Here is a 13,571-nt window from a genome sequence, read left to right as displayed (position 1 = left end):
GATAATTCACTTATATCATCATAAGAGGAACACTAAAGACGTTTTGAAACCAATTAAAAAATTACATACAACTTTCCAAGCTGAGGCAGAGAAACTTATTGTAACAAGGCTAAAGACGAATCATTTACAGCGTTCTGATCGTGGTTCAGTGGTCTAGGGGCTTGACCAGTAATCTCGAGGTTCTACTATCAAATACACGTCAAGCTTTTTTTTTTTTTTTTTTTAACTTTAGGAATTTTGATGGAAATAGATCGGCGGTAAAACACGCTTCATTACATTCAAATATTTGAATACTCGTTTGTTTCAGCACTTGAATTATCAAATTTTCAGGAGTAATACTCATAATAATAACAATTATCTCGAAGGATATTTAAAAATTAAAAACTTAATATCGCTCAGGTCGTACCATTACAAACAGAAACGTGATATTAGGCAAAAAAAATATTTCGGTTTTGTGTAATGTTGCCCACGAAAAGACGAATTTCTCATCTCGATTCTAAAACAAACCAAACAAAATCGGGATGAAACATTTTAATTCGAGACGGGAGAAGGTTAACTCACATTATAGTCATGCTTTGGAGATGAGAATCGAGACGAGACCAAAACTATCGTAAACATTTCTCATCTTATCTCGATTCTAGAAATAGTGTATGCCACTTTTTAAGCAACAATTGCTGTGTAGACTGAATCTTATACATCATTTTGATAAGATTTCAGAGCTCACTGAATTATACTCTGTGTATATATTTTTGTAGCAAAACTTTTTTAATTAAATCTGCAAACTTCACTAGTTAGTTTATTGGAAGCTTTAGTTTTCAATTATATTCAGTTCTTTTTTTTACAGTTTTTTTCCTGAAAACGTACAGTAGAATATATTCTACACAAAATATTAGCTGAAATCATTCGTTTAAATTTGAGTAGCTGTAGAGGTGTCTCATGATGGTACGGAACCCCTTTCCCGAAACCCCTTCGACATCTTCTGCAGCTTAGCCAGCATAACCTCACTTACTCACTACCTCACATACATTACTTAAAAACAACTCTAATTACGGCTCTTGTGAGTTCAGAATCCCTACTTTCTACACCAAAATTACCTCGAAACTTTCCGTTATAACATTTAACTTTCCTTTATAACATTAAGCTAGTTGTAGGGAAACTTTCCGTTATAACATGTAGCTAGTTGTAGGAACGTATCGAGAGGGTATGTGCTATTGGTCCTGACACTTCTCTCCAATCCCGACTATTTTGTAACTTATGGCTTACGCTACGGGTTATTTTACAGGCTTTAATACAATGTGTCCTCATACGGAATATGTTACCTATACTAATATTATTATTATTATTATTATTATTGTTACTGAATATTTGAGACCTCAATATTACGTCACACTGCCGTAGCAAAGCTGGGATAAATGCAATAAACAAGTGACAAATCTTGGTAAAAAGAGGAAAATCAATGTGAAGGTTACGTTTATATTTACAAGAATCTAACAACTACCAAAAAAACACGATTTCAACCACATGGCGACCGTTTTCCGGATTAAATTATAGTAACCTTAATACAACTGCTTTTACAATACCATTAGTTATACAGATAACGTGTTGAGTTTGGATCTGATTAGCCTAGCGTCGACAGTCAATTTCTATCAGATCCTCGGCGAACACAATTAATTAAAAATAAAGCAGAGTGATAGATAAAAACAAGAACTGAGTAATGTAGATTTTTCATGTAAGTTAAGTAAATATGTTTTGATCTTGAGAGCAACAGAGAGATTCATGTAGCTCATAAAAATTTTTCTTGTTGATTTTTAATTCTTTGTACAGGTGAGTGGATAGCAAACAGCAGATTGAGTATACATACATACATACATGTTTTACACTATGCACCTTCATGTGCATTTATGAATAAGAGTAAATGTTTTAATACTAATACACAATAACACACTGAGCAAGGCTATGTGATAATATGTAAAAAGAAAACAGTATCACGTGACAGTTTCAACACAATAACTGTGCAAACAAACAGAGAACATATAGATAATGTTTCGGAAAGCAGGAATTAGGACGTACAGGAAAAGAGGAAGCAGACTAATTGTAGTAGTCAGAAGAAAAAAGAGAAAAGCAATAGCGAACAAAGATCAAAGGGGAGTAATATATAGAGTAGGATGGGAGGAGTGGTAAAAATTTTCATAGGAGAAACAAAAAAAAATGCAAAAAAAAGGATTAAACAGCACCAGGAAGTTGTAAGACTGAAAATGGACAACAATGCGATATACAAGCATCAGAAAGAAACAAACCACAGGATAGGGTGGAAAGGAGCAGAGGTCATAGAAGTTGAGAACAGGACTTTGGTGACAAAATGGAAGGAAGCCAGAGAGATTATGAAAGCAGGACGCAAGGTGATGAACTGGAATGCAAGATTCTCGATAAATAAGGAGTGAGAGAAGATTCTGCTTAAAGAAGAAGGAATAAAAAGGAAGAAGAAAGAAAGAGAAACAAAATAACAAGGATAATAAGGATAATTAGAGGACAGGACGCATCCAGCGGAAAAAAGTAAACCTTTAATTGGACATGTGTGCAGCTAAAAAGTGAAAGTGAAAACCAGACAAGTGTTATTTTTTAAAGAAGGGGCGGAACCTAATTAAAATTGATCTCCGGAGAGTATATATAAGTGACGACCAACTCCCAGCAACCAGAAGGAGTGGAAGTCTGATGAAGACACAGTTATTGTGTAGAAACTGTCTCGTGATACTGTTTTTCAAATATTATCACATGGCCTTGCTGAATGTGTTATTGCGTATTAGTACAAAATGGAATCAAAGCCTGATAGAATAGTTATACAAAATATTTTATATATGGTACTAGTTTATATCTGTGTTAATTTTATATTGAAGCACTTCGCAAAATGAAACCTGAGTTGTAAAAACAAGGATTGGTTGTTAATGGTCGTAATATCAAAATTCTTAGTGTTTCATGTTTTAAGTGCATGTTTCTTATTTTCGTATTAAACTCAGACATTTATATTTTTGTACTTTGAATTTGTTGCTCGTATCTCATATCAATATGGAGGCTAGTGTTTTAGAACAATTTCAAGCAATGTTGACAGAAGAATTAGAGAAAAAATTAGAAACAATTGCTCAAAAATGGTAATGAATATTGGATGCCTAGGACAAAAAATACATGAATCAGTAGGTGATCTTCAAAAGCCTGTAACAGAAACGATTATGAAGCGTAGGAAAGAGCAAATTGAATGCCAAAGCAGACAGCTTACGTATTAATATCAAAGTAGCCAATAACTCTTTAACTGAAGTACTCTCTGAATTAGTTAACGCGGCCAATCATGTTGATCCAGTAACTGCTGAATTTAAAAAAAGTGTAGCGGAATGAAAGAAAGGTCTCACTGTGTTCTATGAATAAATGCGAACGGCACAGATTGAGTGTAGGCAAACCAACATAATAAAGGCGGAAGAGTGCAAGGCGGAAGAGAAACCGTCTTGAATTCGAGCCAGCCCAAGTTGTGAAAGATATGTGCCAAATAAACCAGAAAGTCGATTACAGTCAGGAAAAGGAAATATGCAGTGTAGAGATAGCAAAAAAGAAGAATCGTTACGCGTACCTGTAAAAAATTGTTTCTAAAGAAATTGTTTTGCCGGCAAGGGATACCGTTGTTTCACACATGATAAGCGGTAGCGTTCAGGTTGCGCGTATCCGCCCTCTCGAAAAAGCCAGGGAAGGCTTGAGAGTTCAATTGATGATTTTGTGTGATAACGAAGTTACAGTGTTGTCGGTTTTGTTTCGCAGGCAAATGGTTTTGCGCGAATTAACAAATTCAAATTTGTCTTTATAACAGTGTATGTCTAACGTAAGTTGCATTTTAGTGCTGCAAAACCATTCTGACTTTATCAGCTTTGAGTATTGTAGAAAGAAACGACTTCAAATTCACAATAGACCCGCAAAGCGAACTCTGTTTACGTAGTGAAGGTCTCGTACATAATATATCGGTCGGAAATGTTTACCGTAAACAAGCGTAACACTTCCAATAAAGCACACGCAGTCGAAAGTATATTTCCGTTATAGAACCGAAATGTAACACCAAAGTTAAGAAGAAAAATAAGATGGCCAATGATACCCAGTTGAGTTTTCGTAATACATTATTAACGTAAACTCGATTTCGAGGAGCATAATCAGTAGAATTAAAATGAGCAGACGTGATCATATCAGTACATCAGATGCAACATTTATTAATTTTCAGTTGCCGAAATGTTTGAATTTTCAAGCTAGTACTTCACTATTGCGAAATTGTAAAAAGCGAAAGTTTAAGTGTAGTGATACACAAAATGTAGACATGTTGGTTGCTCATAATGAAAACAATGTTCGTCGACCTCCACGTACAGCGTATTCTCAGCACGCAGAACCACACATTAGGCGTGCAGAAGGAAATAAGTTGAGAAAAAAAAGGAAAGTGCCTTGGTAAGCGTAATTCGGAACGCACTAACCTCGGTCAAAGACGAACTACATGCAAATTAAAGTCGAGCTGTAGGCGAGGTTATTTCGAGTCAAACATGCGGAAGAAGTATACATCGACTCCGAAGAGCACTAAAAAGCCTAAGCGGAAACACGTGCGAACATTATATAGTAAACTACATGGCAAAATATACTAATAGTAAGCGCAAACCTAAAAAGAAATTTATGGCAGCTATCGCAATGCAGCGTAAATCCAAACGTCGCAAAGGAAGGCGTGTCATTACGTTGAAGTTTAGTAAATACGCTGTAAAGAGGAGAAAAGTTCCCAAATTAAACAAACTAACTGGAAAAGTACACGTAACCGTGCTAAATTACAGCTTACAAGCGTAACCGGCACAGATGGAAAATTAAAATATTAGCATAAAAAAAGCGTAAACTTCACCCCAACTCTGGTTAAACCCCGGAAGAGATGAGAAATCAGAAATACCGAATTTGAACTTTTTAGATTATGAAAAAAGGATTATTGTTTATTTATTTGTTCATTTCCCCGAATTTCGAAGGTTACTTTTCATAATCAAAGTGTGTGCCCACCGCCACTGACGCACCAGTCCAAGAAACCACCAATATCGCCTTACAATCAGGTACGTTTACTTAGACGTCATATTTTATTGTTTCCTTACAGCATTTGGAGATGAAAGATGAATGTGGGAAGGAGAGGAAAGACAGCATTGGAAATTTTAAACAGGTAATTGATTTAGAACGCGATTTCCGACTTTGAAATTGTAATAATACCGCACCACTTTTGAAAAGTATGGCTATCCCGTTTTGGATGCGGACTTTCAGTATCGAATTCTTATTAGGATGCTTAAGTTTTGTATTTTTTTTCAGGTCTTTCCAGTTTTGGGAACCATACTTCATAATAAAATTTTATTATCAAATTTTGCTTGAGTTTTTAGTCATTCTCCTTTAAGTTTATATTAACTGTCCCCATACAATCAAGCATTTAGAGACATGTTAGGCAATTAGGTATAATTACGAACATAATTAGAGAAGTACTAGTAATAACTACAATTAATCATAAAGTTAAAATTTTGGGTAATTAAAAAAATGTGCTCTTCAGATAGTGAAGTTTTTCATCTGATGTTGTGATTGTATAATGAGAAAATATGTGAAAATTTTTAATGTAAGATCAAGTCACGGTCAAAATACTGTAAGTTAAACACAATTTAGTATAATATTTAAAGTAATTGACAATAACCTTGAATTTGATAAAGTTGCTCGTTGATTTGTTCGTCGTTCGATATATACATGCAGTCTACTATGAAAAGTCAATGTGCATTCAATGTGACTAATGATAACAGAAGTTAATTGACTTCAGAGAAAGCGATATTATAAGTTAAGAAGAGTTGAAGGTTAAAATATATTTCATCCCCCAGGGACATCTCTACTTTCGTTATAAAATTAAAGTGATGAAACCAGTCCGACGCCTGGTTGGGTCCCAGCTAATGTGCAGATTCGGCAATTGACTAAAATTTCAAAATTTAGTTCTAATTTTTAATGTTTGGCATAATTAGAGAAAAGTATAATAGTAATAAAATTTATGTTAGGATTTTAGATTTTGATATAATAATTAGTTTTAATTTGGATTTATAGAAAAGAATTAGTTTTGATTTGCATTTAGAGAAAGTAAATTATATGTTATTCTTTTTGATATTTGAAAACAACTCTTGTATTCTTGTGCCGGGAATCATAAACCGATCTCGAGAAAAAGAAAAAGGGAAGACCGTTTACGATTCCACGTTACCCTTTACTACGACAAACACCGGATACTATGATGTATCGATAGTGCGGAGTGCCTACGTCAGTTACGCAGTATATGGTAAAACTAAGATTTATGTTATGAGAACATATTAAGATTGCTACGTACGAGTAGGCGATGAACAACAATAATGTTTAATGAACAAGTTAATATTACTGTTATCTTGTGTTTTACTATTGTGACAAATGCTCTCGGATGTGACTTTATTCTCGAGAAAGATAAACGCAATTGCTAGTAAGCCACACATAAGTATCAGCTAGCTCTCTTTAAAAGGTTACATTTGTAAACCTACCAATTTTGTAGGTACGAGCGGGCTTGAAGTAATACTAATGATTAAAAAATTGATGAATTGAAATGTGAGGCTGTAGCATTAAATCTCCTCCCAGGGTGTATTTCTTGTCGTCCTCTTCATTATATTTATTTTCTTAAAATGCCTCCTCAAGGCCTGAATGTTGACAGCCCAATTGGGGTTCGGAAATTAACTCTGATTTGTCATGACTTGAATACCGAAGGCATGCAACTAGGGTGGTATGTAAGGTCTTAGGGTAGAAGAGATTCATTCGAATCGTCAGGGACCCTGCAAGCTTCAAATGTAAGAGATTGTCAGCACCGTTGGTTTTAGGATCCAATTCATTAATCTGTATTTTTAATGAATGACTTACAACCTGTGTTGTCAAATAATTACGCACAGAATGGCGCTCTGTAGGACATAACCGCCGTTTTACTAATTTATTTGTATTAAAATGTTCAAACGGTTATTAGTTACGTTGTACAGTGCAAGTTACAATGTATAATATAACGAAACTGACTTAACATTGACGAAAATTCTTTTAAAATTTGGCGGTCCTTAGAGTGACTGTTTTTCACGTGTCACCGTCTTACAGCTCAGTTTAACGAATTTAAAAGAAATATAGGAAAAATAGACCTATCCTGCATTTTAATAAGCAACCCTCGTATACTTCTAAGTGTTCTAGAAACTCTCCGTTCATCGCTTTGGAATGTCTTTTCATCTGTGTTAGTAGACTTCCGTTAGATTTCGTAACCTTATATGGACATACGACGCAGAAACAACGACCCTCTTTGTGAACGCTCTCAGTCCCGAAAAGAACGGGAAAGTCGCAAAAACACTTTACTTCTTGTCAGTGCTCAACGCTGATTTGATTGTTTAAAATGTCCACACTTTTTCAACCAAAGAGAGTGAACTTGTTATCATACGTCATCACCGAAGAGTTTCAGCCCAGAGAAAATATACGCACTAGCTAACTGAACAAAAGGGGCAGTCGCCGTGGGCCAGCTCAGGAGGAACGTGTTGACGTTCGCTCGCACAAATTACACTTTCCTAAAAGCAGCATTCAGGCTGCCTAGCTTTCTATATACAAAGTGACAGTTTATATTTTTCAGTGATTTTTCTACAAGTGCACTTGTTTAACAGTACGTCGATAACAACCCTATGGAATAGGACTCATAATTATGGCACCTATTAGGAACTCTCGTTGAAGAAGCAACGGTTGAAAGTTAACCTTGGGACTTCAACTTTAGAAACAGCGCATATCGAATACGGGACAACGAGGGAGCAACTTCAACAGGCTAGCCGAAGAAACGCGTGAGTTATCGATCATTTTAAGCCACCACATTATCTGATATTTAAGCCACCTCACCGTCGTGTTACTGATACTGAGTTGTTAACAGTAGATGCATTTGAAACATACATGCTTGTAATATTTGTGCTTATATAGTAATATTACACTCGTTTTATCAAAAAGTTATTTTGTCATTTGTTGTAATATCATATGTGTAACTTAACCAATATTTTATTTACTTTGCTTACGCTTTCATCCGCCATGTTCCTAGTCATCGTGAGTTGAAACTGTAGGCATGGGCAAGTAATCGTGATCGTCGTAGGGCAACTGGGAATTATAACTAAGAAAAGGGGAAATATATGAGAAATAAACGTTACTCCGAACCACGACGTAAATAACGATTCCTCACGCCACTACAACAACAAAGCCTTCCTGTAATTAGAACTGATGCTGACCCCAACATTAACACCAAAATAAAGTTAAATGTTCTATCGTAGGGGGTAGTTGAAACTTCGTGTATACAGTTCATGGTTTTACCGAGGGAGGACTGTGAAACTCTCTTCATATTTCGTAGGACGTAATGCCCGATGTGCAAAGTAACCCCTTGTCAAGGTAGCTAGTAACCACTGTAAGCGAAATGAAGTATTAAAATTTAGTGTGGCAAATAATAACACGGAACTATGAAAATGTTTGTGAATGAAGGGATCCATATAATTAAGAAGTTACGTCCCTAATGTATTGTGTTACTTTGAAACACAAATATACAAGCAAAGAAAGCAAGGTACCTAAAAATACTTAGGAACGTACAAGAACACATTCAACACGTAAGACGTGTAAGTCATCCTAAATACAGAATTTTGCGCTATCTTTTTTTACCCACATTCTGCGTAATGCCCTAATCTGCATAGCAATCTTATTTTTACCGGCCATCTAGCACATGCTGATTAGCGTTGTTTTTACAATAATTCATATATTATGCACGTACACCAAGCTCCTAAAGTGATCCCATATTGAAAAATGCAAGTCCATACCCTAAAAAAGATTCCTGGGAATGGAAAAAGTCTACTTTCTTGAAAAAATGAGTGCAGTTGCGAAATGGACTGTTGTATGGACCTCTACAAATAATGAACATCCATTGTTGGTTAAAATATTCTTTATCTTGTATTTTACTTATGTCTTTCGAAGCCAGCCGGAAAAATCAAGTTAGACCCATTTGAGCTAAATCAAAATAAAATCACAAACGTCCATAGTATATGTTCGAATATAATACATTACAGGTTTACATTTGTAAAATTGTAGGATAATTACCATTCTCATTATTTGGTATTTTACATAAGTCTCTATATAAATAAAACAATATCGTCGAGCACCCATATTTTAAATATGTGAACAATTAGTGAGAAATGTGTAACCAATAATAAAGAAATAATTATTTTATCAAGATATGAACTACATAAGAATTGTATGGATCGTATCAATCTTGTTATTATTTTTATTTGGTATACAGCTTGTCTATGTGTGCCATGTCATTTCCAAATTGTAGGCTACTAACTTACGTTCATGATATCTCCTATACCTAAATATTCCTCGTGAAGTATTGCTTTTAACCAACAATAATTCCGAAACCATGTAACCGTATTATCAATCTGAGCGAATTAGTTAATGAAAAATTGAACATTACCTTTCTGGCCGAACTGAATTTAAACTTTTTGTTGTTAATTGTTGGGAGTCAATAAAATACGACGCGCAAGTCTCCTGAACCACAGTTTTTCTTAGCGTTTCTATATCACTTTCAAATTCAGTATCTTTTTCTAGTGCTAATTCTGGTTTCACCCTATCAACGTTTAGTTTCACATCCAAAGAGCACATAGCTTTATCCTTGTCCACTGATACATCTCCTTCCGTTGTAGATAATATTAACTCTTTGTTGTCATTCATTAGTTCGTATGTCCACCCTCTCCCTTCGAGCGGATCATCATTAGGTAAGTCATAAGCAATTTCTTCTTTGCACACCAATTCCGACTTAACAGACGCCTTACCAGCCATGGTGAATTGAAATATAATAAGAATTTAACACTGTTCTTATAAACCCCTTATATTTTACACTGCCAGTGTTAATGAAATTAATTACAATTACGTTCACAAGAGCAACTTTATATTTCCAATCTTCTTCTTCTTCCTCTTATTCTTCTTCATCAACCACTACTCCTCTCTCGACAATTGATTGTTTGTAGTAAGCATTACAAAATTTTTGCATAGTAAAACGATCAAAATTAAAATCTTCTTTATGTGGTCACATACAGAATAAAATTACAAAAGTTTACAATTATTACTGGAAATTGATGCTGTTACCCATTTCGAACATTTTTTAAATCACATAGTTTCTAACGTATTAAAATTTAATTTCTTATATATAGTATGAAACGTAAAGAGTTGTAAATTTTTATAACTATACTCAAAGTGGATTTGTGCACAGCAAAGGCAGTTTTGTAAGTTTAACAAAAAGTCCAAAATAAGCCCCTTGAAACCAGCTTTTATTTGTAAAAGAATAGAGAATGATCACTTTCGGTTGTTGCAATAGTATGTGCAAGCAGCATGATAAAAATTCAACGTAGCATAACAACAACAGCTGTTTCTCTTATTTGTAAATAAATAAATAAATAAATAAATAAAGGAAGGAAGCTTGATAAGGTGAGTGTAGGGGCGCCGAATTCTACCTCGCCCCTGGCGCCGAAATCTCTAGCTATGGCTCTGTTTCTCATCCACCTTCTAAACATTCGTATTGTTTACTAACACTTAACGATTCGATTGTGATATTCCTCATTATTGTAATATATATACAAAATTTTTCGAACTTTTAATATTCTGCTTCACCGGACGCAAATTCTTATTGATTAATACACTGAGAAAAGTCCGTTGTCCGGAGAGCGGTATATTGTACAATTATAGGGAATCATTATGTTTACTACAGAAATCTGCACGGAACATACGTTATCCATATGCTTCAGACTTTCCCCGTTTAGATGATACATCATTCCGTTGCAGGATATATGACATCTAACAGTCTTCCATATATCACATACGTATACGTATGTTACATACGCCAGTTGTATGTTAGATGCTTATATCTGTATGTGAGATTCTGACCACCTATATACAGTTCTTTCGTTCGTACAGAAAGTACGTTTATTCGAAACATGTATGCGGAAAGTATGTATAAAATTTACTTTTTCAGTTATACATTTGCTGTACGTTAAGTCCTAAAACTACATGATTTACACATGTAACCTACGTTTTTACGTACGCCACATACATTTTTTCTGAGTATATAATTTCACAATACGCCCTATGTCCGCCTCTCATGTTAGTGTATAAGATATAAGAAATTTACAGCATTCAATGTAAGGTCTACTGAAAAGCTTTTGACACAGTAAGCAGACACTTTTGATCGATGTAAACCAACTTTTAAATTAAAAAATGATTGATTCAAATGACTGGACCAACCACATGTTCAAATTAAATATAACAAATTTGGTGTTTAAAAAAAATATTTAGTTAATTGTAAACAAATTAATTTAAGTTGTTGACCAATGTAATGACTATTAGTGAATATTCTACGTTTGAACGCATCGTTGGACGATTAACAGTTAATGAAAATATAATAAAACTAATTGTAAATCTGAAGTGAAGTGATTCAAATAAAAGCGTATAGATCTAATTAAATATTACTAAAATTATTCCTCAACAATTTCTTAAAATTCTCTTAAATTGGGAATATTATTAACAAGTGTGCTGTCCATTGGCGATTAAGGGCGTGGAGGTAATTGCTGTCCCCACTTTTTTGGCTTTACACTATAACTTAATTACATGCCCCCTTACTATTAGTAGTGTTTTGTCCCCCTTTTTAGTGTTCATACCCAATTGCCGTCACTGGTACTTTCCATTGCAAGCGAATAGATATGTGTTTTTGCGCAACTACAATTGATTACGGAAAGTAAGATAAATTTAACGCTTTATTAAAATTATTATAGTTATTTAGTATACTAAATATTAAATTCTCTAAAAAAAAGATTTGCACATGTATGTTATATGGGAACATAAGAAACTGCAAATAATAAAATGTGGGGTTGTTACAAATGATTGTAGCTGTTTCATGAATTTGGCGTAGCTATGATATTTGGCATATTTACCATAACCATTTGGCATAAATTTTCACGAAGCTTTACCATAACATAGACCTTAATTTATTTAATTTCGAACTTATAGTAATCAAATTCGGTCCAAACATTAGCTATTAACAACTCTCTATTCTCCGATTCAACTCAGATTAGGTTATTTTCAAACAAAGTTAAACTATTCTGAACGACTGGTTTGTTTAAATTTCACTAAATGTTCGTACAAACATCCAACTGCTTATTAAAATTAACTGAGAGCTACCCAATCTTAGTTCATATTTCTTTTTCAAATGAAGTTTAAACTGTTAACTCATTAAAGACACTTTGAACCAAATCCATTCGTTCGTTTAAATTTATTATTATTATTATTATTATTATTATTATTATTATTATTATTATTATTATTATTATTATTATTATTATTATTATTATTATTATTATTATTATTACATTTGTTTCACAACTTGTAAGCCAATGATTTGAAGCGATCTATGTCGGAAGAGTTTCCATTTACTGGTTCAGAAAATAAACAGATTTGTTTTATTTTAAATTTTCATTTTTCTCAGTGTAAAGATCCGTCGAATTGTATGTTTTTAATACTCATAGTTCTTGTATTCATTGAATAAGACATATTTCACTGTAAGAAAGCGTAGTTATAAGGATTAAGCAGAAAGTAAAAAGAAAAATGTAAACAAACTTGTATGTTAAACTGAAAACAATTATCATAAATATCAATTAATTTCGAAGCTCTAGTAGTAAAAATTACACTAAAATAACACTATTAAGTAAGAAGTTGTGTCAATTATTATATAAATTCTCCTGACAGTGATGGACATGCTACTTATAAACATAATAAAACGATTAAGTTGAGTTGATTTTGAATTTAACGTCCCTTTCAGCAGCGAGGCTATATGAGACGAGACCTACTGATTTACATGGAATCCGAACTACATGAGCTCCCACCGGGAAGCGAACCCGGATCTCCCACGCCAAAGACACGTACGCTAACCGTTTAGCCACAGAGGAGCTCAGTAAAATGATTGAGTTGTTCGTGAAAGAAATTATTTAAGTGTCAGATATTCATTGTTATTTAATATTTTGTGGTAATAGACCTTAAGTTAACGTTTATCTGGGAAGAATTGATAGTAACCACACCACAAAAGTTGAGAAATGCTTTAATGGCATACTACAAGTTAACATGAACTATTATGAGTGTAATCCTGTTTCCTGCAAATGGGTGTCATTTCAATTTTGGTGTTAGGTATGTTCTGTTTTGAGTCTACTTAAGCTTTTTAAATAAGTGTTGATACAGTCCCCATCATGACGAGATATAATAAAATGTTGAAAAATATTCAACATAGCTGGTACCCTGGATTGAACTAGAACTTTTAGACTGAAAAGCAAGCACACTAAAGCGAGCAGTACAATGATTGTGCTATTTAGACTTAGTATGTGAGCATTAATGTCGAAATAGGATTATTAGGTCTATTAAATTTAAATATATGTACAATCTGAGGTTTGAAATAATTCACA

At 33.9% G+C, this 13,571-nt stretch overlaps 1 protein-coding gene across 1 annotated transcript in view; it reads right to left on the bottom strand.

The window, feature by feature from the left end:
* LOC145675732 (uncharacterized) overlaps window positions 1-10,066 on the bottom strand; it is a 34,403-nt gene extending 24,337 nt beyond the window's left edge. Inside the window, exon 1 of the mRNA XM_081746361.1 lies at window positions 9,545-10,066. Coding sequence (XP_081602487.1) covers window positions 9,545-9,909 — 365 coding nt within the window. The 5' untranslated portion in view covers window positions 9,910-10,066. The remainder of the gene's footprint in view (window positions 1-9,544) is intronic.
* Between the last annotated feature and the right edge of the window lie 3,505 nt (window positions 10,067-13,571).

Source organism: Thermobia domestica, chromosome 18 (assembly GCF_964235325.1).
Source record: "Thermobia domestica chromosome 18, izTheDome1.hap1.1, whole genome shotgun sequence".
Taxonomy (NCBI): Eukaryota; Metazoa; Arthropoda; class Insecta; order Zygentoma; family Lepismatidae; genus Thermobia; species Thermobia domestica.
This window is presented reverse-complemented; position numbering and strand designations above follow the sequence as displayed.